This window comes from Oryctolagus cuniculus, chromosome 1 (assembly GCF_964237555.1).
Source record: "Oryctolagus cuniculus chromosome 1, mOryCun1.1, whole genome shotgun sequence".
NCBI lineage: Eukaryota > Metazoa > Chordata > Mammalia > Lagomorpha > Leporidae > Oryctolagus > Oryctolagus cuniculus.
The window spans coordinates 161252619-161279606 of record NC_091432.1 but is presented as its reverse complement, the minus strand read 5'-3'; the positions used below and the strand labels follow the sequence as shown (position 1 = coordinate 161279606).

General features: G+C 50.0%; 1 protein-coding gene across 8 annotated transcripts in view; it reads left to right on the top strand.

Annotated features, from left to right (window-relative positions):
• Positions 1-26988, top strand: part of TJP2 (tight junction protein 2) — a 138063-nt gene that overhangs the window by 31292 nt on the left and 79783 nt on the right. For 5 of the 8 annotated variants that reach the window (XM_051846396.2, XM_070051018.1, XM_070051023.1 and 2 more), the window contains one exon: positions 90-210. The exons of 1 other annotated variant lie outside the window; for it this stretch is intronic. Coding sequence is in view for 2 of the 7 variants with exons in the window: in XM_051846393.2 (XP_051702353.2) it covers positions 22670-22729 (60 nt within the window). In the remaining 5 variants the exon portion in view is untranslated. Of the gene's footprint in view, positions 1-89; positions 211-22555; positions 22730-26988 lie in introns of those variants that run through there. 2 more of the 8 variants (XM_051846393.2, XM_051846386.2) reach the window with 2 other exon arrangements.

Below are 26988 nucleotides of genomic sequence, written 5' to 3'. Positions count from 1 at the left end.
ATATGGTATGTGAACTTTAGTGCATTTCCCAAAATCTTGCCATGCTGGAAATGACTGTGTGGGATTTTAAACAGCACTGTTCTTTCCAGGGTGCGGGGTACCACATTACTGTCGTCTCCCTGTGAGTGGGACTGGCAATCCAGCTACAGCTGCAGGCAGAAGGATCCCACCACACATAGACCCGTGCCAGCCGAGAGCCTGCTTTCCCAGGTACTTGCTTATTTGTCTCTCATCAACCTAGCTACTGGGTCTCCACCGTCAAAATTTGACTTGAATGACTTCAAGGTCACTATTTATGATGCTGCTGCTATATTAATTTTTGAAGATTTAATGAGAATGCCCTGTTTACCAAAGAACAGAAACATCTTCCCTGCATTTCGGGTCCAGACAGATTTGTATACCTGCGCCTTGGTTGGGTGACCACTTGCAAAGGACCTTCCTGGCTAAAGTAGATGATTATGAGTATACTTCAAAAAGTTCATGAAAATATGGAATAAAAAAATACATGTGAATTTTGAAATGCACAAGTAGTTTTTTTTATAACATGCATTGTTGATGGACATTTGAAAGACCCCCTTTGAATGCATGGATTTCAATACTTTTTATACCAAAAGAGACTTATCTTCAAATTCCCTTTTTACACACACTTTTCAAAGTATGCTTGTACAGCTCCTGTGGCTCAGAATAAATGTCCAGCTGATGCGATAGACATTTGGAGCTGGTAGTGTTTAGGGTTAGAGGGCACTTTGTAGGTCATGCTTTTTCATTACTGTGGAGGCAGTAAAATTACATAACAGTGGTAAAGCCCTTGGCTGAAAATATTAAACACATTGCTCACACTGGCTTCTAAAGATTAATTATATATAAGCTTTTAGTGAAAGAGCTAAGAGTGAGTATTATCTGTTTGCTGGTTCCATTTAAAGTATGAATTAAATGAGATTTACAAGGTATTAAATTTTATTTTGACAGATGCTGAGATGTATTTGTTCTTACTTAGACTTTAACCTCTGATTATAGGCAGGTCCCTGGCTGGCTGGAATGGCCTTGGCATTGTTTTCATGTGCTTGTTTTATAATTCCTGTCTATTGAAGCTGGGAGCCCCCACAGGTGGATTCCAGCTAATATGAGAACTGGAGTGGAGGGGCGAGTGCCTAGGGCATTCCGGAATGGCAGACAGCTGTTCAAACCGAAGTCCTGCTGCCTTCTAATTCTGTGGTCTTGGGCACAGGTCTTGATGTTTCAGAATGTCGTATCCTTTGTCTGTCATGGGGGGCTGTCAAGCATAAAGCTGAATGCCTTAATGTATAGTGAGTGCTTGGGCACCTCCCAAGGACCCTCAGTCTAGCTGTCCAGGTGGGGACACTTGCACTGGCAAGTCCTTAGCTTCCCCTGAATCAACAGTGCTGTGCGTGGGCTTCACTTACTGAGCCGTTCTCTGTGGAGCTCTTCAGGCTTCCAAAGGTGAGAAGACAGGTGCCTGCCCAGATGCCAGACGTGGCTTTGCTGAGACTGGATTTCTGTGTGGGGTCTTACTGATTCAGGCAAATGAATCAGAGGGTCAGTGTCGAAGGGCATGAAGAATGTGTCTCAGTTTGTTCCAGCTGCTGTAACAAAATGCTTTGGGGTTAACGTATGGACAGCAGAACTTCACTACTTCACTTCTTCTTCTTTTTTTTTTTTTTTAAGATTAATTTTATGTATTTGAAAGACGAAGTTAGAGAGAGAGGTAAAGACAGAGAGAGAGAGTGAGAGAGGTCTTTCATCTGCTGGTTCACTCCCCAAATGGCCACAATGGCTGGAGCTGAGCCAATCCTAAGCTAGGAGCCAGAAGCTTCCTGCAGGTCTCCTGTGTGAGTGCAGGGGCCCAAGGACTTGGGCCATCCTCTGCTGCCTGCCCAGGTGCATTAGCAGAGAGCTGGATCGGAAGTGGAACAGCCGGGACCCGAACCAGCACCAACATGAGATGTTGTTGCTGCAGGCGGGGCTTCAACCTGCTGCACCACAGCACAGGCCCCAGAACTTTACTTCTTACTGCTCTAAGAGGTGGGAAGTCCAAGGTCAGGGTACTGGCACATTCACCAGCAGGCTGGTGACAGCCTGCTTCTTGGTACGTGGCTCCTTGCATGGTAGAGGGGACTGGTTGCCTCTCCCAAATCTCTCTCTCTTTCTCTCTCTCTCTCTCTTTAATTAATTAATTTATATGAAAGGCAGAGTTACAGAGAGGCAGAGAGAGAGAGAGAGAGAGAGAGAGAGAGAGAGAGTGTGTCTTCCATCCACTGGTTCACTCCCCAAATGGCTGCAATGGCTGGAGCTGGGCCCATCCGAAGCCAGGAACAGAAGCCTCTTCTGGGTCTCCCACGTGGGTGCAGGGGCCCAAGGACTTGGGTCATCTTCTACTGCTTTCCCAGGCCATAGCATAGAGCTGGGTTGGAAGTGGAGCAGCAGAGACTTGAACCAGCGCCCATATGGGATGCTGGCACTGCAGGCAGCGGTTTTATCCGCTACACCACAGCGCCGCCGCCCCCCCCCCCCCCCCAGTCTCTCTTAGAAGGCAGTGATCCTATTTAGGAGGGCAGAGCCCCGCCTTCCCCTCACACTGGGCTCAGATTTCATCATGTGAATTTCTTTTTTTTTTTTTTAAAGATTTATTTTATTTATTTGAAAGACAGAGTTACAGAGAGAGGTAGAGCCAGAGAGAGAGAGAGAGAGGGAGAGAGAGAGAGAGAGAGAGAGAGAGGTCTTCCATCTGCTGGTTCACTCCCCAAATGACCTCAGTGGCCAAAGCTGAGCTGATCCAAAGCCAGGAGCCAGGAGCTTCTTCCAGGTCTCCCATGCGAGTGCAAGGGCCCAAGGACTTGGGCCATCTTCTGTTTTCCCAGGTCATAGTAGAGACCCAGATCGGAAGTGGAGCAGCCAGGACTAGAACCGGCGCCCATATGGGATGCTGGCACTTCAGGCCAGTGTGTTAACCCGCTGTGCCACAGCATCGGCCCCTCCCACATTAGTTTGACTTCCCAGTGCCCTACTACAGAGCTCTTTAGTTCGTGAACACTAAAGCTTGGAATTCTGGGTTGATTTAACTCCTGGCAAGCACTCTTCCCAGCGCATCCCCTCTGGCCCTGGTTTCAGGCCCAGCAAGCGTTGGTCAAGAGCCCTCTAATTGCCAGGCCCTGGGCCAGGTGCTTTTGTCCGTATTGTTTCTCTACCCAACAGCCCTGCCAGAAAGATATTAGCAGCTCCTTTTTGCAAATCAAGCAACTTGGAATCAAGATTGTAAATGATTGCCCAGGATTGCTCAGCTCCCAACTCTCAAGTTCAGTGAGATTTCTGTAGTAACCATTGATCTCTAGGCTAAGTGTACAGAGCTTGAAGACTGAGAAAGATTTTTTTTATTTTTACTTGTTTGAAAACCAGACCCACCCAGTCCTGTCCCCGCCTCTCCCTGCCATCCTCCTCAGGGACAGAGAGATTGTCCATCTGCTGCTTCACCCCCCAAATGCTTGCAACAGCCAGGGCTGGACCAGGCCAAAGCCAGGAGCCTGGAAGTTTGTCCAGGTCTCCCATATAGGTGGCAGAGACCCAGCTAGTTGAGCATTACCTGCCATCTCCCAGGGTGTTCACGAGCAGGAAGCTGGAATCAGAAGTAGAGCTGGGGCTCAAACCCACTTTGGTATTGTTGTGGGTGTGCCAGCTTATCAGACTAGTGAACAGGTTTTTCTCAAAGTCTGTTTCTGATGGACTGATAGTGGCTGCTTGAAGTTAAGGATTCATAGGTGCTTTCCAGGTTTGTTGAACAAGTTGTGATCCATTAGCAATGTCTGGTATGTGTGGAGGAGGGTATCTGTAGAGCCTGCCCTTGACCTAAGATTTCTGATTATCAGCCTCTACCCCTCTATCTTCTCTTATCATCTTGGAGTCTCCTCTGATGATCACTGGTTTTGTTTGTTTAAATAGCTGAAGGACAGACACACAGTGCTTACACACATGTACACAGAGAGAGAACTTCCATTCACTGATTCATCACCCAAATGCTGAGGATGAAGTAGAATTGGGAGCCAGAGACTCAGTTTAGGTCTCCCACGTGGGCAGCAGGAAGCAACTACTTGAGCCATCATCTCTTCCCCTTCACATCAGAGTTAGCAAGAAGCTGGAATAAGGAGCTGAAGCTGGGCATTGAACCTGGGTACTTCTGTAAGGGATGCAAGCTGCCTTTTTTTTTTTTTTTTAAGATTTATTTATTTGAAAGGTGCAGAGAGAGAGAGAGGTCTTCCATCCTCTGGTTCACTCCCCAAATGACAGCAATGGCTGGAGCTGCACTGATCCCAAGCTAGGAGCCAGGAGCTTCTTCTGGGTTTTCCATGTGGGTGCAGGGTCCCAAGGACTTGGGCCATCTTCTACTGCTTTCCTAGGCCATAGCAGAGAACTGGATCGGAAATGGAGCAGCTGACACTCTAACCGGTGCCCATATGGGGCGCTGGCACTGCAGGCGGCTTTACCTGCTGTGCCACAGTGCTGGCCCCAAGGGATGCAGGTGTCTTAACTAGTAGGCCAAACATGTGCCCTTGATGAGCACTGTTTGCTTGAGGCTCATTTCTTCCCACTTTAGGAGGCTTTGGGGACCACCTTTCTGGCTCTGAAAAATTATCTTTGCCTCCAGGAGGAATGCCGGAGCCTCCCTTCCTAGATAGAAACCTCATTGCAGGGGCCGGCGCTGTAGCATAGCAGGTTGGGCCACCGCCTGCAGTGCCAGCATCCCATATGGGCGCTGGTTCAAATCCTGGCCACGACACTTCTGATCCAACTCCCTGCTAATGCACTTGGGAAAGCAGCAGAGGATGGCCCTGGACTTGGACCCCTGCACCCATGTGGGAGAACTGGAGGAAGCTCTTGGCTCCTGGCTTCTGCTTGGCTCAGCCCCGGCTATTGTGGCCATTTAGAGAGTGAACCAGTGGACAGAAGATTGTGTCTCTCTCACTCTAATCTTTCAAATAAAATAAATCTTAAAAAAGAAATCTTATTGTAGGTCAATTCTGATACCTTAAAGGTATGGCCAACTCATCCCATCATGGCTGGAGAAGGTGAAATCTTTCAGCTTCTACTGCTATGCACCTAGGAGCCCCTCTGTGGTGCCGCCTCTCTAGGGCTCCTCGGTCTCTAGGAATTCTCAGGGGCTCATGTCAGCTGCCAGACTGCCTTATAATGAATGGATACAAGTAGAGCAGTGCTTCTCTAATTTTAGCCCCATCAGAATCACCTGCAGAGGACCATTGGCAATACCAGCATCCCACGTGGGTGCCACTGTATGTGCTCCACATCCTATGTGCTCTACTTCTGATCTGTCGCTCCCCGTCTTCGTGGAGGAACAACACAGGATCTGCGCTGTTCTTTTGTCTGCTCGGCCCTCCCCGGGTTTGCTGCTGGTTCTTCCCGGGTTGGCTACCGTCCCTTCCACCTCCGTGGAAGGGCGGTTCCCCCTGCCACTTTCCCCACTTCCGCGGGGGAGCGGCACACCGCCGGCCGGCTCTCTCGGGGGCTGCTCAGGTGTTATTCGGATAGATGTTCCTCTTAGATGTTCCTGGTGCATGTTGTCTCTCTCCTCCTTTATAGTCCTCTTCCACCAATCCCAACTCTGCTACCCACACACCGAGCACGCTGCTCTCCTCCAATCAGGAGCAGGTCCTACAGTTTATTGGTTGAACTGGAGGCAGCTGTGTAGAAGCTGTTTGCTCCTCTCCCAGTGCCATATTGTGGGAGAGCAGATGCATAAAATAAGTCTTAATTCGAGTAACATAGTCTAGTCCAGAGTTGCTCCCCACACTGATCTAGCTCCCTGCTGATGTACCTGGGACAGCAGTGGAAGGTGGCCTGAGTGCTTGGGCCCCTGAACTCGTCCATATAGGAGATCTGGATGGAGTTCCAGGCTCCTAGTTTTGGCTTGGCCCAGCTCTTTCTCTTGCAGCCATTTGTAGTGAACTAGCAGATGGAAGATCTCTCTTTTTCTGTAACTCTGCCTTTCAAGTAAATAAATACATGTTTGAATGAAGAATCGCTGGGGCTGACACTGTGGCATAGAAGGTTAAGCCTCTGCCTCCATTGTCATCACCCCTTATGGGTGCCGGTTCAAGTCCTGGCTGCTCTACTTCTGATCCAGCTCTCTGCTGTGGCCTGGGAAAGTAGTAGAAGATGGCCCATGTGCTTGGGCTCCTGCACATGTGAGGGAGACCCAGAAGAAGCTCCTGGCTCCTGGCTTCAGATTGGCCTGGTTTCGGATTGTCCCGGCTCCTGCCGTTGTGGCTATTTGGGGATTGAACCAGCAGATAGAAGATCTCTCTCTCTCTCTCTCTCTCTGCCTTTAAAATAAATAAATACAAATTTAGAAAAAGAATCACCTAGAGACTCTATGTCCAGAGTATCTGCTTCCAGCAGTTTGCCGTGAGGCCCAGGGATCTGCATTTCTAACACATTCCCAGCCAGGCCTGCACCTGTGGTTTGGGGCCCTAGCTCTGGGCCTGGCTGACCTGGAGGGTACTCTCCGCAGCCGACTCAGAGCCTGGGCTTCCTTATGGCCAGTGCAGCTGTGGTCAGGTTCTCCACCTGTGGTTTAGGATTCCTTCCTCTGATATTTAATGAGCATCTTGCACAGGGCTGCCTGCAGGCAGTGTAGGGGAGCATCAAGGCCCTGGCGTGGTCCCTGGGGGCACTGGAGATTTGTTTTTTAATATTTATTTATTTGAAAGTCAGAGTTACACAGAGAAGGAGAGGGAAAGAGAGAGAGAGAGGTCTTCCATCCTCTGGTTTACTCTCCAATTGGCCGCAATGGCTGGAGCTGTGCCGATCCGAAGCCAGGAGCCAGGAGCTTCCTCTGGGTCTTCCCAAGCAGGTGCAGGGGCCCAAGGACTTGGGCCATCTTCCAATAGCAGAGAGCTGGATTGGAAGAGAAGCAGCCGGGACTATAACCGGCACCCATATGGGATGCCGGCGCTGCAGGCAGCCGCTTTACCTGCTAAGCTACAGCACCAGCCCAGGCACTGGAGGTTCTGATTTGGAACCAGCGGTTGCAGAGCTGTGTGAAAAGGACTGCGCTTGCCCCCTGATCCTGGAGGTGGCAGAAGGCCTGAAGCAGTGACTCAGTCCAGGGAAACCTGCCAGGGGAGGAGGCATTTGAGAGGAAATTTGAAGATGTGCAGAGGGGAGAAAGAAAACTCAGAGGAGGCGCTGGTGTCCTGTCGTAGCAGGTAAAGCTACCTCTTGCAACTCTGGCAGCCCATTTTGGAACACTGGTTTGAGTCTCAGCTGCTCTGTTTCCTATCCAGCTCGCTGCTAATGCCTCTGAGAAGGCAGCAGAAGATGGGCCAAGTGCTTGGGCCTCTGCACCCACGTGGGAGACCTAGATGCAGTTCTAGGTTCCTGGCTTAGGCCTGGCCCTGCTATACCATGGAGGCCATTTGGGGAATGAACCAGCAGATGGAAGAAGTCTCCTCTGTGTGTGTGTGTCTCTCTCTCTTATTCTACCTTTCAAATAAATAAATCTTAAAAAAAAAAACAAACAAACAAAAAAAAAACAAGCAAATAAGGAAAAACAAAAACAAACCAGAAACCCGAGGAGCAGAGACTGCATATCACAGGACCTGGAGAGGCTGTGCTGTTCTCAGAAAGGTTTGTGTTAGTCCAGCCTGCATCCATTAGGAACTGAAGTATCGACCTGTGATAGCAATGGTGTCATGTGGGTGCCTATCGTGCGGTGGCTGCCGTGCCAAGCATGTTACTCCCATGGTTTTAGTTAATTCACATCCTCACCCCGTGAGGGCTAGCTCTTGTGTCACAAAGCACTTGACGCTGGGTGCCTGAATCTGTCATCTCACAGTTCTGTAGGCTGGAAACCCAAACCACAGTGTGTGTGGGGTGTCTGAGGGCTGTGAGGGGAGGGTTTGTTCCAAACCTTTCTTTATGGCTTGTAGGTAGCCGGCTTCTTTCTCCGCGTCTTCCCACCGACTGCCCTCTGTGTGTGTCTCTGTGTCCCTATTCCCCTGTGACCCAGGACACCACTCATTTTGAACTGGGCCCACCCTGAAGTTCTCACGTTGGCTTGGCTACCTCTCTGAAAATCCGCTCTTCAGATACAGTCGTGTCTCAGGTCCTGAGGGTTAGCACTGCAACACGTGACTTTTTATTTCATTTTTTTTTCCAATGTGTGACTTTTGAATGCAACCCATTGTGCCCTGCCACAGAGGAAGAAATGGAAATTCAGTGCAGGGGAGCTGCCTGCATCTCACGACCACCAGGCTGAATCACACAAATGTGCCGTGTTTGTTGGGCCGAAACAGTTGAAGAGTGGCATTGTCATGAAGTTGAACCTAACAAGTAGCCCAACAAGGGCTTGTTGTAATCCAGGTCTGTCTGACTTGGTGGCTGTGCTCTTTAATCCAGTGCTCTCCTGGCTTCTGGAATTTGGTTTCTGCTGTGTTTGTAAAAGTGTTAGTTGGTGGACTTGTATTTACTTGGGATTATTTGTATATTTACTTGGAATGGTTTCAGCATTCAGGAATTTGAGCAATTTAGGAATTAGCTATTCATGGAAATTTCAGACAGGTAGTTTTATCAGTACCCACACAATGATTTCATACTTTCTTAAGTCGTTTTTTTTAAAAGATTTATTTATTTGTTTTTATTTTAAAGGCAGAGTGACAGAAAAGGGGAGAGAGAGAAAGTCACTCTTCCATCCGCTGGTTCACTCCCCAGAATGCTGCAACAGCCAGGGCTGGACTGGGTTGAAGCCAGGAACCTAGAACTCCACCTGGATGCCATGTGGGTGTGAGCCCTTGGGTCATCTTCTGCTGCTTTCCCAGGTGCGTTAGCAGGAAGCTGGATTGGTAATGAAGCACCTGACATAGGTCTTTTTTTTTTTTTCCATGGCATTAAGGTGTCAAAAGCAGCAGCCTAACCTGCTGCACTACAACACCTGCCCCCTCTTGAAGTATTTAAAATGAAAAAGCAACGCTAGGAGTAATACTGAAAAAAGCAGGGAGCAAATATTCTAACACAGAATACTTTGGGATACCCTCGTCTCATATCAGAGTGCCTGGGAGCTAGTCCTGCCTCCACTTCCCATCCAATTTCCTGCTGATGAGCCCGGGAAGCAGCAGATGATGGCTCAAGTTCTTGGGAGATTTGGTTGGAGTTCCTGGCTCCTGGCTTCAGCCAGGCCCAGCCCCGATGCTACAGGCATTTGGGAAGTGAACCAATGGGTGAAAGATCTCTCTCTTCCCCTCTCCGTCTTCCTCTCTTCCCCCTCTCCCCCTCTCTTCCTCTCTCTCTCTCCTTCTCCTTCCCCCCGACTCTGCTTTTCAAGTAAATGAAAAACAATAGGGAGATGTTCTGTTTATGGGATTTAGTGTTTGAATGTAAATCTCAAGAAGCTCTGAATCTCTTGGAAATAAACCTTGCTGATTTGTGTTACACTTAGATCATAACTTTGGAGGCAGGAAAAGCTAAAAGCCCCATCCATTCCTGAGACTGAATGACTCTCCCGTGTTCCGTGGCCCTCACATCCTGGACAGGCAAGGAATCTGCCATATCTTCTGCTCCTGTGGCTCCCCACCCCGCCTGCTGCCCTTTCTTACCCAAGGAGTGCGGGAAAGTAGCTTGATGAGGTCTTAGCCACCGAGAACAAGGCCAGGCAAGCTCTCCTAGAGATCATGAGACAGCAAGGCTCAGGAACTGAAGTCAGATATTCCAGTCACACGGTTTAGTGAACACAAAACCCACTGGCAACACGAGGGCGGAGATGGAGCCTGCTGACCTAACGGGGTTCCAGTACGAACGGGGTGCAAGAGTCCTGCCTTGGAGGCCTGTGCTTGCAGTGCTGGCGTGTCCTGTCTCTGCCTCGTCAGCTTTCCCTGTGATGGTGTGGTCACAGGGACCAGAGTGGAGGTTGGGGAAGGGCATTCAGAAGAGAAGGTAGCTAAAACCAGCACACGCTTGCCTTGTGGGAGGGATATGGCTGCAGCTCACCAGTGATCTGTGTACTTCTTTTGTTTGTGTCGTTGTCTTTTTAAATTTATTTGAGAGATAGGTAGACAGAGAGGGGCAGAGAGCTCCCATCTTCCAGGTCACTCCCCAAATGCCTGCTCTGATGGGCCTGGGCCAGCAGATGCTGGGAGCCAGGTGCTCAAACCAGGTCTCTTTTGTGGATGACAGGAACCTCATGGCTGGCCTCCTGAGTTCACATTAGCAGGAAATTAGAATTAGAAGCTAGAGCCAGCACTCGAACCCAGGCTCTCCAGTGTGGGGAGCTGGTGTCCAGCCAGTGTCTTAACCAAACAGATCACTGGAGTGATTGATCTATGCTTAACTGCTTTGTTGGGGGCAGAGTATAGATGGGGCCAGAATGGGACATAGTGGATGCCACCAATGGGTCTTTGATTTAGGGCCATCCTGGCTGCCAGTCTCGTGGTAATGTGACCTGGATCTTATTAATAGTTATGAAATATTTGTCATTAACAATAATATCCATCATAAGTTTTACAAACATTTACATATAAAATAAATGCAATTACAAGTTAAATATTAGTATTTACTGTTTCTGGGGCTGGCTGGCACTGTGGCGTCGCGAGTAAAGCTGCCGCCTGCATCCCATATGGGTGCTGGATCAAGACCCAGCGGCTGCACTTCCCATCCAGCTCTCGGCTATGGCTTATGAAGGCAATGGAAGATGACCTAAATGCTTGGCCCTTGCACCTCTGTGGGAGACTGAGAAGAAGCTCCTGGCTTCTGGCTTCGGATCTGCCCAGCTCTAGCTGTTGCAACCATTTGGGCAGTGAATCAGTAGATGGAAGATCCTGGCTTCTGGCTTCGGATCTGCCCAGCTCTAGCTGTTGCAACCATTTGGGCAGTGAATCAGTAGATGGAAGATACCTTTAACAGAAATTTTCTATTTTTCTTCTGTTTATCTTTCACATATCTTGCTAACTCATTATCTATCTTGAGCACATCTTGTGAGTTCTGCCTAACACGCTACTTGTTTTCTTATTATCGATGGTAAATGAGTATCAGCAGTTTTATCCATCTGATTTTTTTCTTTCTTTTTCTCTGTACCAGTTTTAAAAAGGATTTTAAGTAAAAATATTTATTCAGTCAATTCTGGTATATTCTTACAAATGGAATATTATACAGGCAGAAAATGATCAGTAGTCTGTGCAGATACAGTCACGCCGTATTCTTACGTAGAAGCGACAGTTGCAGAAGAGCCAGCCTGGTCCACATCAGCTTCTGTCCCAGGTGTACGAGGTGGTAGGAGTAGCTGCATGCTCACCTATGCGGGGTTCCCTGGAAGGGTGCTCACCTAGTTACTGCCAACAGTAGCTCACCCTGGCTGGTGACATTTTAGTTGCATTTTACTACTATTTTGGGAATGTAGTTTGAGTAAATAATAAATTATTATATAAAAATAGTTGACGGGAGGGTGTTTGGCCTCACAGGTGACATGCCTACATCCCATGTTGGAGTACCTGGCTTTGATACCTAGCTTCACTTCTGACTGCAGCTTCCTGCCAATGCAGGCCCTGGGAGGCAGTGGTGATGGCTCAAGTCATTGGGTTTCTATGGCACATATGAGAGAGCTGGTTTGAATTTAGCTTTGGCTCTCACCAAGGAATGTTACAGGCACAAGTGGATGGGTTATCTTTCTCTCTGTCTCTCAAATAAATAATAATAAAAACCTGACATCCAAATGTGTGTATCTATATACAGACGTGTAAATAAATTTTAGAAAAAGAATTCTAAGACCAGATCCTTTCTTGTGTGGCCCAAAAGCAGCATTTTGCAAATAATTACTTCTAACCTTCAAAATGTTTCACCTGCCTTCACAAATGTCATCTTCCAGTCTGGTGTCAGAGAATTCTAACAAAGCAGAATTTCCTAACCCCGCCTCCCCAGGCAAATCCCGCCCTTCTCAGAGCTGTGGAATCTCTGGGGAGGAACCTGGGATGCTGTCCCCATCATCAGAGAAATGTAGGACACCGTGCAGAGAACCGTGAATGCTGGAAGTCACATTTTCAGTTTTTATTGACTCTGTCTTGGAGCTGCTGTTTACAGGCCTGCTCCCTTTGCTTTCAGCTGCCCGTGCTAATTTGCAGGCCTGCCCTGGAGAGCTAGCTGTTTGCAGCCCTTTTCTGAGGCCGCTTTCCAAAGAGTTGAACATTCTTCGAGAATTCTGGAGAGGCTTTGACAGTTTTAAGCTGTGTTCTTAGGGCTAGTGGATTCGGTGACTTGTTTTTTATGCAGAGGCTCCTGGAGGGCTTGTGCTTCCTGGGACCGGGAGCATCCTGGCCCTCTCACCTTCGATTTCTTCCCTTGCTTGGGAGAGGAGGGCCTTTTTGCTTAGGACAAATTGTTACCGCAATGTTTCTCCTGAAGCATTTGTTGAGGGGGTAGGGGAAGGGAAATTCAGTGAGACCCCAGAATCCCATTTGAATCAGAGACTCTTAAGTAACCAACTCATTGTCTAGAGTCACGTGGCATCCGTGTCATTAGCCTTTTTCATGTTTCATAGGAAGAGTTTCACAAACTGGATTCTCCACCACTGTTTGGATAGAACGTACTTTGGTTGCTGCGACAGCTTGGGTTCTATTAGCAGGAACTACCAGTGGATAAAAGATTTCTGTCTCGCTGTCTTTGTCTCTCTGCCGTTCAAATAAAAAACAAAAGTAAATAAGTAAGAGGAGCTAAAAGGAACACAAACCCACCACCCCACTCCATGTACTTGTGTGATTGCGGGAGAAGCAATGAGTGCAGTGGATAAACAGGGCCACAGAGCAGTGGAGAGAATGACTTTGAAAGAGACAGTCCTCGGTCAAGAGTCTAGCACCATCTGCTTGGGGCTGGGCTCGGCAAGCTGCCTTCTCTCTCTGAAACAGCTTCTTAACATCTAAAGCAGGGGCCTACACACAGTCATGGGGAACATTTACATTCAGTGTGTTCATGTAGTGCCCGGAAGGTTCTTGGAGCACCATATACATCAGATCAATCCCTGTACATCAGGGTTCCTATCACTTTTTTTTCTTAAGATTTATTTATGTATTTGAAAGTCAGAGTTACACACAGAGAAAAGGACAGGGAGAGAGAGAGAGAGAAAGAGAAAGAGAGATCTTCTATCCACTGGTTCACTCTCCAAATGGCCACAATGGCTGGAGCTGTGCTGATCCAAAGCCAGGAGCCAGGAGCCAGGAGCTTCTTCCCAGTCTCATATGTGGGTACAGGGGCCCAAGGACTTGGGCCATCTTCCACTGCTTTCCTAGGCCATAGTAGAGAGCTGGATCAGAAGAGGAGCAGCCAGGACCCAAACTGGTGCCCATATGGGATGCTGATGCCCCAAGAGGAGACTTAACCTACTACACCACAGCGTCGGCTCTTCCTTACATTTTCTTTCTTTCTTTCTTTCTTTTTTTTTTTTTTTTAGATTTATTTTATTTATTTGAAAGACAGAGTTACAGAGAGAAGTAGAAACAGAGAGAGAGGTCTTGCATCTGCTGACTCACTCCCCAGGTGGCTGCAACGGCCAGAGCTGCGCCAATCCGAAGCCAGGAGCCAGGAGCTTCCTCCGGGCCTCCCATGTGGGCACAGGAGCCCAAGGACCTGGGTGATCTTCCACTGCTATCCCAGGCCATAGTAGAGAGCTGGATTGGAAGAGGAGCAGCCAGGACTAGAACCGGCGCCCATATGGGATGCCGGTGCTTCAGGCCAAGGCTTTAATCCACTACGCTGACCCTCTCTTACATTTTCATACCCCTGCACTATGCTCTCCAAAATGCTTGTTTGACATTAAATAAAACACTCAGCTGGACTTCACCTCTTCCTTGACTCGACCTTGTCTCTCCTGAGGGTGTGCATTGATTCCTGGGAGCCATCTCAAGGGGGTGATCCCTACTTTAGGTGGAAAGAGAGATCTAAGCAGGAGACAGCTTGGTGGTCCAGGTAGAGAAGCCCAAAGACTTGGGGACAGGAATGCATTGACAAGGTCTCTGGATCAACAACCACGAAGAATGGTTAGTGTGGCTCCTGGCAGTGAGCTTGGGAGGGTGTGGTGGAGCTGAGCTGTGGAAGGCAGTGTGGTCAGCTCATGGAGGCCTTGGGAGTGGAGTGTCTTGATTCAGGTTGTAACAGAATACCAAGGACTCACCGCTGAACCTAAGCACCACTCATTTATGTCTCACAGTTCAGGAGCTGGGCATTGTGCTGTGGTTGGACTTCCTGCTGAAGGCCCCGTTGCTGTCTGGTGGGTGTATGCCTTCTTAGGGTGTGCTCCTCTAGCCTCTCCCGGGTGCCTGCTTGCAGAGAGAGGGGACTTCTCTCTTTCCGGTCTTAGAAGGGCACAAACTCCATCATGTGGGCCCTACCCTTAAGACGCAGTCTAAACCTAATCATACCCCAAAGACCCGACCTCCAGGTCCCACTGCCTTAGGGTGGGATGGCGAGGGAAGATCTGGGGACACAGCAGACAGGTGGGTCCTGCGGAGGAGAGAAGCTTTCCGCGGTTACACAGGGAACAGTCGGAGCCCATGAATACCTTATGTTTTTCATCATTGGTTCTCTTAAGTTATCTGATTTTTTTCCTTTTCATTTTATTTGAAAGGCAGAGAGACACAGAGAGATATTCTATCCACTCCTCAAGATCCCAGAACTCTCTCTGCATCTCCCATGTGAGTGGCAGCTGTTATCCACAGCTCTGCAGGCTACCTCTCAGCAGGAAGCTGGAATGGGAGATGGAGCTGGGACCTGGCACTCGGATAAGGGTTGTGGCTGTTCCAAGCAGGGTCTTTATAGCTGCTCCGAACACCTGCCCTGGTCTTCTTAAGTTTAGGAGTGTTTTTGGAAAACTCATCATGAAGATTTTGGTCAGGGCGCAGGAAGTGGGGGGGTTCATTTTCTTTTCTCTTTAGATCATCTTTCAAGGATTAATATATCAGGTGTAAGACATATTTATCTTGCATTCATGAATTTCTTCTGTTTAACTAAAGTTGCTTTTCCTTCTGATAATATAAAACAAGACTTTTAAATCAGTTTTTAATTAAGATACTTGGGACTGGCATTGTGGCACTGCACGTGAAGCCACTGCCTATGATGCTGGCATCCCATATTGGAGTGACAGTTTGTGTCCTGGCTAATGCCACTTCTGATCCAGTTTCCTGCCTGTACCTGAGAAGGCAGCAGAAGATGGCCTGGGTGCTTGGGCTCCCAGGTGGGTGACCAGGGTGGAGTTCCTGGCTCTCGGCTTTGGCCTGGCCCAGACCTGGCTGTGGAAGAGCTCTCGCTGTGTCTCCCTCTGTCCCTGTTGTTGTGCCTTTCAATAATCTTAAAATAAAAACAGAAGTGCCAGCAGCTGCAATGCCATGTGTCTGGAATGTTCACCTAATGTTGCAGTTGGCTCTTAGGATTTTGGATGATTTTTAAATTTCTTTGTGCTTTTCTGAACTGCTTAGCAACCTTATAATGATCATTTTTGAAATTTTTGCAAAACTCATTGGTCTAAAAAGTTAGCAACAACAAAAATTGTTTTAGTAACTGGAACAATATAAATGGTCTTACCCCTGAGGTTATCTACTTTACTGAGTAGAGGAATGGCTGTGTGAAAATTGGCAGAAAGGTAGACATTTGGACATACTTGAAAAGTTCAGCCTATGACGATTTTCCACATAAAATGAAGATGTGGGAACATCCTGAAAGCAGGCAGTCTGCAAATTGCTTATCAGAAGACTAGGGAGCTAAAGTTTCCAAAGGTTGCTCAGAGCATGGAAGCAAGCCCGAGAGTTTTCCTGCCTGTACAAGTTTATTCCCCTGTTATCACACACATTTCTAGAGCCATCAGAGATGTGAAGAGGAACATCTCAGTTTAGAAGATTGTTATTCTGGCCGGCGCCACGGCTCATTAGGCTGATCCTCCGCCTGCAGCGCCGGCACCCTGGGTTCTAGCCCTGGTCGGGCGCCGGATTCTGTCCCGGTTGTTCCTTTTCCAGTCCAGCTCTCTGCTGTGGCCTGGGAGTGCAGTGGAGGATGGCCCAAGTGCTTGGGCCCTGCACCTGCATGGGAGACCAGGAGAAGCACCTGGCTCCTGCCTTCGGATCAGCATGGTGTGCCGGCGGCAGCATGCTGCCAGAACGGCCATTGAGGGGTAAACCAATGGAAAAGGAAGACCTCTCTCTCTCTCTCTCTCTCTCTCTCTCTCTCTTTCTCTCTCTTTCTCTCACTGTCCACTCTGCCTGTAAAAAAAAAAAATATTGTTATTCTGTGGGTGTGGGGAGTTGGATGGGACTATGTTTCTGGAAACAGTTTCATATTAAGCAAGCAGTTCTGTAAATTGCAGTTTAGGATTTTGAAGCTAGGTAGCTAGTTACCACCTGCCCCTCCCCCCCCCCCCCCCCCCGCCCCAAGAAGAGTACTTTAACAATTTTTTAAAAAAATCTGTTACTCTGTCTTTCAAATAAACAAGTGAATGTTTATTTTTTTTTAAAGATTTTATTTATTTATTTGAGAGGTAGAGTTATAGTAGACAGTGAGAGGGGGTACAGAGAGAAAGGTCTTCCGTACGTTGGTTTACTCTCTAAATGGCTGCAATGGCTGGAGCTGTGCTGATCCGAAGCCAGGAGCCAGGTGCTTCTTCCTGGTCTCCCACGTGGGTGCAGGGGCCCAAGGACTTGAGCCATCTTCTACTGCTTTCCCAGGCCACAGCAGAGAGCTGGATTGGAAGAGGAGCAGCCAGGACTAGAACTGGTGACCGTATGGGGTGTCGGCACTGCAGGAGGAGGATTAACCTACTGAGCCATGGCACCGGGCCTGGACAAGTGAATTTTTTTTTAAGAGGGAGATGGTGCTGGCATTGTGGCACAGACGGTTAAGGTAGTACTTGGGACACTGGCATCCTATATTGGAGTGCTGGTTCAAGTCCTGCCTACTCCACTTCCTATCTAGCTCCCTGCTAATGTGCCTGGGGAAGGCAGCGGAAGATCGCCCAATCATTTGTGTCCCTGCCACCCACATGAGAGACCTGAATGCAGTTCTAGGCTGCTGGCTTGGGGTGGCCCAGACCTGGCCGTTGTGGCCATTTCGAGGAATGAAGCAACAGATGGAAGATCTTTGTCTATCTCTGTGTCACTCTTCCTTTGAAATAAGTAAGTAAACCTTTAAAAAAATATTTATTTATTTATTTATTTGAGAGAGAAAGAGATCTCCTGTCCATTGGTATGCTCCTCGGATACCTACAACAGCTGAGTCTGGGCCGGGGCAGAAGCTGGGAACCAGGAGCTCAGTCCAGATTTTCCTGTATGGGTGGCAGGACCCATTGCTGCTACCTCCTGGGGTCTGCATTAGCAGGAAGCCATAGTCAAGATCCAGAGCTTGGAATCAAACCCAGGTTCTCCAATGTAGGATGCAGATGATGTGGGATGGGAGCATCTTAACCAGTGCCTCAACTGCTAGGCCAGATGCCCACTGCTAACAAACTGAACTTAAACTCTAAAGTACTAACAGTGAAGGAGTGCGGGACAAAGCAGAACTTTAAACTACCAGTAGGATTTTGTTTTGTTTTATTTTTCCTGAAAAGCAGCGCAGCAGGCAGAGAGAGCAGGAGAGACCGAAAGAGATCTCCCATCCACTAGTTCACTCCCCAAATGGTTGCAATAGCCAGGTCTGGGTTAGGCTGAAACCAGAAACTCCATCCTGGTTTCCCACGTGAGTGGCAGGGGCCCAAGCACGCCAACTTCCGCTGCCTTCCCAGGAGCATCAGCCGGGAGCTGGATCACAAGTGGAGCAGCTGGGACTCGAACCGTGGGCCACCTGGGGTGCCGGCATCACAAGTGGTGCCTTAACCCATTGCAGAGCCACACAGGCCCCTGCAGCAGAACTTTAGATGCCTCTCCCTGGAGGTGATCTGATCTCAGGGGCCGCAGGAGTGGGACGGCTGCTTGTGGAAGGGGTCATGGGAGTGAATATGGGCGGTTGTTGGCTCCGATGCTTGGAATAAGGAGGATGTGGAGGGTGGGATGGGGAGAGAAGCGGAGGCTGCTGGGAAGGTGAGCAATGCCAGACCTTTCCCCCTGGCAGGTGTCTCTTCCCTCAGGCAGGGTTTCAGCTGCTGTCTCAGCACATCAGTCACCTCTGCAGTGAGCAATGCTGGAAGCGTTCCGTCATTTGTGTACATACCGTATCGTCATCTCCATCAGGCGCCCTGTGACATATACGCAGCCCCAGGGGACCTGGGAGCCACACATGTGTGTGGAAGGAGAGTGTCTGTATGATCGCAGCCTGCCACTCAGTGTACAGGCCAGGGGAATGGCTCAAGTAACGTGAGCCTTTCAGTGTTTCCTTTGCTATCAGTTGATGCTGTTTTATAACCACAGTGCAAACAGGTGTGTGTGTGTGTGTGTGTGTGTGTGTGTATCCATCTTAAACCTCGGCATTCTTGAAGAGTTCAGATGGAAAACACATGTAGTTTATTACATTGATTGGAAGTCTTCTGACTACATTGAAAAGTGTTGATAAACAAAAATGACCATCCAATAAACAGCAGCAATTTAAAAAGAAAAATAGATGCATAAGCCTCTTATCAGATCTTCTTTCCCACATACTTTCCTATTTTTAATAATTTCATCATTGTTGTCATAGGTTAGATGAAGTATGTTCTTCTTTGTGGGTAATTATGTCATTATCATCCTCTTTGTTGTTTGTGGGCTCATTATAATTTTAAATGATGGCTTGCTATGCCAGTTAAGTAGAGTTCCTGTCATTTAGTAGCTCCCGTCACTGCCCACTGATGTTTGCCATCTTCCATTATTGGAAGTAGCCATAGAGTGAGGAGGGGCTGCCCACACCGGGGCACTGTAACCTGACCTCAGTCCCATCCTCCATTGAAACAGCTCTGGCTGAGATAAGCTGTGGTCCTCTCCTTAGTAAGCAGCTCTCTTCTTAGCTTATGTGTCCCCTGCCTGGACTTCCTTCTTCCCCTGGCTTTTTGGACACTTCTCTGGGAGGTTTCCCTTGTCTTTCTGGAAGCTCCTCTATGGTCTGTGTTCTGGGGACTTGAGTTTGACAGGTCTTGTCCTCGGTTCTCTCTCGCCTTACATCCGCATTGCTCTTCGAGTGGTCTCATTGTTCCTATGATTTCCGCTTTCCTTGATGACTCCAAACTCTCTTCCTCCACCCCAGATGCCTCACACACAGTAGACACTTGAAAAATATTTGCTCCGCTACTGAACTTCTCCACCTGGGTGAACCATAACCCTGACAGGCGGTCCATGACTAACTTCATCATCCTTCGTCAAGCCCCTCCCAGAGTCTGCTCCCAGCCCTGTGCTCTCTTTCTGTAAAGTCTCTGGGTTAAGCCAGAAAGCAGAGAGTCACTGTAAAGTCACTTCCCTCTGTCTCCTGTATCTTATCAGGCAGTCATCCAGCCTGCTGATCCACATCCGCAGTTTCTCTCCACTCTGGCTCCTTCATGTCTGACACTGCCTAACCTCACGGCCACGTCATCTCTCACCTGCGTGCCCACAAAAATGCATTTTGTTGCTGGTCTTGTCATTCTTTGCACCACTGAAATCTCCCCTGCCTCCACCAAATCCAGCTTCCAAGAAGCTGCCAGAGCGATATTCATAAAATGCCCCTCTTATCCCACCTCTGTGTTAGCCCAGTTCCTGCTAGCCTGGGCCACCTCACCTCCTGGCTCAGCAAGAGTAAGCCTGCTTTCTCTGTGTTGTTTATTCCCCTCACCTGAACAGCTTTCTCTGCTTCTTAATCTCGCAAACTCATTCCTGTACTTCCTTTTGGATTCATCCGCAAGTCAGTCCTCCTATCTCAGGAGGGCTCAGGAGGCCCCCCCTCCCCCACTGAAAACCCCCAGACCACCCAGAACCCATCTGGAATCTCTGCACTTACACAGGTTCCTGTTACTTCCTGGCTGTTAAAGGGGGCTGAACTCCCTGAGGCAGGAGGTTGGCAGGGGTGATGAGAAAGTACTTGTCCAAAAGTACCCTTGAACAAGCCAAGTGCAGGAGTGTGGTTAGGGTGTGCAACCCCACACATGAGAAACATACGGTAATAACTTGCTTCTCTAGAGAGTTGTGCTGATTCCTGCTGCCGCCAGCAAAGCCAGCGGACGCGCACTGTAGGGTGTGTTCTAGCCTATCAAGATGTCATCGCGTGCGGGAGCGCAGCCCACTAGAACGTTCTGTGGTGATGGAAATGTTCTATATCTGTACGGTCCTGAGCGCTTGAAATGCAACTAGTGTGGCTGAGAAACTAGAGTTTACATTTTCTTCATTTCAATAGATTTGTTTATTTATTTGAAAGGCAGAGTGACAGAAAGAGAGGAAGAGGGAAAGGGAGAGAGAGAGAGAGGAGATCTTCCATTCGCTGCTTCCCTCCACAAATGGCTGCAATGGCCAGGGCTGGCCCAGGCCGAAGCCAGGAGCCTGGAACTCCATCCTGGTCCCCTACATGGATGATGGGCTCAGGCATTTGGGCCATCTTCTGCTGCCTTCCCAGGCACATCAGAAGGGTGCTGGATCTTGACTGGAACCTGCAAGCTTCTAAGAGGTGATTTAACCTGCTGCAATGCTTGCTCCCTTCTTTCCTTTTAGTTAACTTGAATATCAAGGAAAAAACACCCTCAGTTGGCAAGTGGTGATCCTTTTGGCCAGCCAGGCTCTAGGGAGAAAAAGGGACTCATTCAGCACGTGTAGTTGCTCCATTCTGGACTCTTCCCTTCCTTTTAAAGCACGGGTGGTTAGGCTCGCATCACTAAGGTGTGACCCGTTCCCAGTGCCGTCATTATTATCATAAGTCAGCACTACTTAATTTAGGAGGCATTTTCTAAATAGGTGCTGAGGTCAGCAGAGGAACGCCTTCGTTCAGGAACGCTCACGCAAGCACAGTGTCAGGGCCTGGCAGTGGGCAGTGTGCTCAGTGCTGCTCACCCTCAGGCCTGCACCGTGGGACTCCAGAGGAGCCCAGAGCACAGCACTCAGAGAGGCCTTTACTGGACTTGTTCTTCCACATCAACTGCCAGACTCGTTTTGGTGAGGCAGGAAGTGAAGCAACTTTTCCAGGAGGGCTCCTAGCATCTGCATCTCCTCAGGGGGCTGAAGCAGACCTTTTACCTTGTTTGGGAGCTTAGGCCCTGCTTTCCCCGGGAAGGGGTGTGGAAAGCATAGTTTCCTTCCACTTCAATCCCAAAGTTGTATTTGTAAACCAAGTACCTGCTTTGATTTTCCAAATAACTTGTTTTTTAAAAATAAGGATACTTTAACATTTAATTATTTTCAAAGATGTATTTATTTGAAAGGCAGAGAGACCGAGAGAGAGAGAGAGAGAGAGAGAGAGAGAGAGAGAGAGATCTATTGCTGGTTCACTCAGAAAATGGCCACAACAGCTAAAGCCAGGGCCTGGAACTCCCATCTGGGTCTCCCACGTGGGTGCAGGGGCCCAAGCACTTAAGCTATCTTCCAGCTGCTTCCCAGGCGCATTAGCAGGGAGGGAGATAAGAAGTGGAGCAGCCAGGACTTGAAACAGCACGTATATGGGATACCCGACGCTGCAGGCAGCAGGTTAATCCAGGGCTCCATAACGCCAGCGCTAAGGACACTGGAACGTTTATATTGCACAGAGGACTCAGAAGCAAATAAAATCCGAGCTGTGACCTCCTGGGAGCCCTAACCTGATGATGGAATAGGGATTTCAGTGGCTTTATGGGAGATGTTGGAAATGGCCCAGGGAGGTAACCTGGAGTTGACTGTCCTGAAAAGACCTGCGTGAATATTTAATACGAGCATCTTACACGCTCACCATTCGGGCAAGCAGTCGCTGAAAGCAGAAACGCCGTCGGTGTGTGTGTGTGTGTGTGTGAGCGCGAGCGAGCGCGAGTGAGCCGGCGGGGCAGTCGCTGAACGCAGAAACGCCGTGTGTGTGTGTGTGTGTGTGTGTGTGTGTGTGTGTATTTAAGAGAGCGAGCCGGCCCGGTAGGCCTGGCGGCGGGGAGGAAAGTGCCGGGATTTTCCTAGTTCTTCTCTTCGGAAGAGAAGTGAAACGCGGCTGGGGCGCGGCTCTGCGGACCTCTCCACAAGGCGTCCCTACGGGCTGCCCACGCTGCCCCACCGGGACCAGCCGGCGAGGAACCCGCCAGCGCCCGGCTCTCCAAACTTGCTGCGCTTGCCGGGCCGGACGCGCTCCGTGCCGGACCTGCGGCCCCAGCGCGCGCTGCGGAGCGAACCATCTGGCCGGCCCGTGGGGGGAGGCGGTGCGGCCGGGGGCCTCGGAACGCTTGGCCTCGGGGACCTCCTGCCGCTGCCGGGCTCTACAGCCCCCGGCGGGGACTCGGGCGTGACGCAGCCCGCCACGGGGACCTCGGGGACGCGGCGCGAGTGTGCGCTCTCAGCGCCCCCCCCCCCCGGCTTGCGTGCGGGTGGGAACGGCCCGTTTGAGAGTTTCCCGGGCCCGGCCGCCGCAGCCCAAGCGCTGCGCTCGTGCAGGGGGGCGGGCCGACGCCGCCGCGGGAGGAGGGACAAAGGGGTGGGTCCCCGCGGGGCTGCACCCCGACTGCCAGGGCGACAGGTTCGAGGACTGACCGGCGGCGCGGAGGAGGAGCGCGGGCCCGGAACGGTGCGCCCACGCGGGACCCGCGCCCGAGATGCCGGTGCGAGGAGACCGCGCGTTCCCCCCGCGGCGGGAGCTGTCAGGATGGTTCCGCGTAAGTAGCCTCCGGAGCGGCGCGGCTGGGCCGAGGGTGGCTAGGCTGGGCGTGCGGGCGCGTGGTGGGCTCGGGGCCTCCGGGGCCCCTGGGTCAGTTTTTCCACGCTCTGGAGTCGCTTGGGCTTGAGTTGAGAAGTCGCAGGGAGGGCTCGTTGACTTGCGCCCAGGTTCGGGTCTTTTTGCTTGCCTTGGAGGCGCCTGGTTGTGTCGCCTGCTGTATGCCTTTGTGTTTCCATCGCCGTTCCCAACCCCTTGGTGTGGCGTTTTGTGGGGTGTGCGTGACAGAGGCTGACGACTGCGGGACCGTCCGGCTTCGTTCTCCGTTTCCATGGGCTGCCTCCGCAGTCCGGGTGCAGTAGAAGGGAGTGACGGGGAATGCTTTGTGCTCTGATACCGGTGCCTCTCTCATTTTTTGTCTTTGTCGAGGGTCCGCTTTTACACAGTAGTGTAAGTTCTGAATAATCCGCAGTTTCGACTGCGCCATTCCGACATTCTTCAAGTGGGCACGAGAACTTGCGAGCGAGCGCTCCGGGGCAAAGGGATGGAGTGCAGCCTCGCTCCGCGGTGGCGGCTGCGCTTCCAAGGCTGGCCGCAGTGAGAGCGGCTGTGGGTTCCCTGCCGCAGCCCTGGGAGTCCCCTGGCTCGGCGCCCTGGGTGCTCCCCCTTCGTTAGTGTCCCTGCCTTCCCTGTAGCAGCCCAGGGGCCGGGAGCGTTTTTTTAAGGTGATACGTTGGTAGCGCCGTGCCATTTGCTGTGGGATCTCAGCAGCGCCTCCGCTTCCCTTGGGGAATGCGAAGAGAGGGAAGAGTGCGTTCCTGCTGCTGTCTCGTTGGGGAGACAAGGCAGTGGTTAAGAGCCTGATGGGACAGGGTGCTGTAGTTCCCCCTCCCCCGTGGGGAGGAACGGGCTGCTTTACTAGCTACGGTGGCTTTTGAAGTGTTTTCTGAGGTTTTCCAGAGCTACTGCTAGGGAGTGATGTAGGGGAGTCCTCTCTCCTCACGCCGCTGAGACGTTGAAGAACCTCTCAGCTGACACTTGATGGGGGACAGAGACAACGGTGAACAAGGCTCAGTTTCTACTCTGCAGAGCCAGTTGGACTCAAACATTGTGCACTGCTCTAGACTTCAGCCTCTCTCCATCGGGATTCCTGGGGCTGGGTGTGTGTGTAGTAGGGGGACTGTGTGGCACAGAGCTACAGCAGAGGGTGGGGTTGCCCCGCCCATGCCCTGTAGGGCCTCTTGCTAAGACGTAAGGACATTTGAACAGATCCAGTCCAGTGTAAGCCACTTTAGAAAATGGTGCAGCGATGTGTGCACCTCCCGGGGCTGAGCAAGGACTGGGTGGAATGGCGTGGGAAGGACACTGGCAGGTCCTGGGTGGCAAGTGGATGGTACCTAAGAATGGGATCCGAAACAGGTGCTGGAGACTTGAAGCGCTGGCTCCTGGGTTGATCAGGGAGGCGATCTGGAAGTCCAGCTAGATGGTACCAGCCAGGTATCAAGGAAAACACACAAAGAAGGAGTTGATCTCGCTCTCTCGAAAACCCTTGAATGCTAGGGCAGGGGAGTCACAGAAGTCCCTAGGGTGTTGATGGCTTGACATTCCTCACAAAGAAGTGAGTCAGTTTCCCACTAAGCCTTGTGCCCCACGCCATACACTCTGAGTACTACTATTTTTACTCATCCATAGCCTTAAGACCAATGAATTTTTATATCAGTCCCTGGGGGATTCATCTGCAAGGATTTCTGCTTGTATTTGTTTAACTTTTGACCCAGATCTTTGTATACTGACAAAAGTTCAGTCAACTATTTATCTGTCTCCAAGATAAGTGTGAGAACTTACTGATTTCAGGGAGAAGATAAAATCCCCACATTAACTCTTTTTTTTTTTAATTAAAGATTTATTTACTTATTTGAGAGGTGGAGTTACAGACAGAGAGGGAGAGACAGAGAGAAAGGTCTTCCGTCTGCTGGTTCACTTCCCAAATGGCTGCAACAGCCGGAGCTGGGCCAATCTGAAGCCAGAGCAAGGAGCCTTTTCTAGGTCCCAGGAAGAAGCTGTCTTCCATGCCTTCCCAGGTCATAAGCAGAGAGCTGGATCAGAGGAGGAGCAGCGGGACTCGAACTGGCACTCATACGGGATGCTGGTGCCACAGGCTGAGGCTTAGCCTACTGTGCCACAGTGCCGGCCCCTCCCACATTAACTCTTGAGTTTAGCAAGGTTTTTCTCTCCTTAGGAAGGCTGTCTTTTTAGGAAGCAGATAAGTTCTTGGAACTGGGTGGGGCCCCTTCAGGCCACCTTGGTCCTTTGTGTGGTAGCACCCTCTGGTTTGAAAAGTTCTGTGGATTTGGCTGGGGAGTGGCAGAAGCTGTGGGTGTGGGTGTGGTGGGGGCAGGGTGGAGGGTGCAGAAGGGTTAGTAATCACTGCTTGTACTTTCGACACACTGCTTCCAAGAATGTGAGCCACCAGGGAAGCCCTTGGCTAATCCCTAAAACTGATCCTATCAAGCTGTTGTGGCTACAGATTAATTTATCCAGGTTGAGAACTGAATCTCAATAACATGCTTCATTGATTAAACTCTTCTAGGATGGGGGGGTGGTTCCTGGCTGGGGGTGGTGTTTTGGGGGATGGGGATGTCTGAAGGTGTGACTGCCCCGGACCTAGGTGGGGAGAGGTGGAGTGATTGCATCTCAGGTGTTTTACTGAGTTAGTCTCTTGATCGCAACACTGAGGGTCAAGGTCACAAACAACCCAAGGGATAAGGTAGGTTAAACATGGCAATAATTTATGTGAAGTTTGTTAAAGTTAAAAAAACCTTGTAGGGCCTGTTTCACCCCAAAGGCATTTTTGTGAAGAGCCATTGTAGTAGATGCCCACAAAGCCAGCAAATAGGAGATTCTTGGGTTATTACCATTAATTAAAAAAAAAAAAGATTTATTTATTTGAAAGGCAGAGATAGAGACATACAGAGAGAGATTTTCTGTCCACTGGTTCATGCCTCAAACGGCCACAATGGCTGGTGCTGGACCAGACGGAAGCCAGGAGACAGGAGCCAGGTCTCCTTTGTGGATGGCAGGGGCCTAACCACTTGGGCCACCTTCTGCTGTCTTCCCACATGCACTGGCAGGGAGCTGGATTGGAAGTGGAACAGACAGGACTCAAACTGGTACCTGTATTGGACGCTGGTTTCACAGGTGGTAGCCTCACCTGCTGTACCACAGTGCTGGGAAGGCTACATAGCAGCAGTGGGAAAGGTTTCCGCCTGCAGCCGCAGCATCAAGTATGGCAATGGCCAGCGCCTAGGAGAGCGCTGGATTAGGCTTGGGTGCTGCCTTCACTGTGGAGGAGTGGCAGGATTCTGAGCTGGAAAGCGTCTGCTCCCACTTTTTCTACTTGGTGAGGAGATGCACTGTTTGGAATTTGGCAGCTGTCTGCTCAAGCCTGGAAGACCTGCCTGGGCTCTGGCCATGGCTCCTGTACATGTGACTGCTTCATTTTGGTGTTTTTTTTTTTTTTAGACTTATTTATTTGAAAGGCAGAGTTATTGATATGTATATATATGTATATATAAATATTGTATATAATAGAGATACATTCCATCTGCTGGTTCACTCTCCAAATGGCCACAAGTGTCGGAGCTGGGTCAGGCTGAAGTCAGGAGCTTTATCCAGGTCTCCCACATGGGTACAGGGGCGCAGGGACTTGGGCCATCTTCCACTGCTTTTCCAGGCACATTAGCAGGGAGGTGGATCAGAAGTGGAGCAGCCAGGACTCCGGCACCCATATGGGATGCCAGCACTGCAGGTGATGGCTTAACTCCTTAAATCACAACAACACTGGCCCCTTCATTTTATTTTATTTTTTTTATTTTTTATTTTTTTTTTTTAAAGTGACATTTTATTTTTTTAAATTGACTATTTTCACATCCAGCCGGCCATTGTACCCAAAGCTTTGTCATCCTGGATAACCTGTGAGCTCAGAAGAGACACTAATGACTGTCAAATCCAAAAAGATCTGATTGTTTGGTTCAGCATTTTTTTTTTCTTTTTTTATTTTTTGACAGGCAGAGTGGACAGTGAGAGAGAGAGACAGAGAGAAAGGTCTTCCTTTGCCGTTGGTTCACCCTCCAATGGCCGCCGCGGCCGGCGCGCTGCGGCCGGCGCACCGCGCTGATCCGATGGCAGGAGCCAGGAGCCAGGTGCTTTTTCCTGGTCTCCCATGGGGTGCAGGGCCCAAGCACCTGGGCCATCCTCCAC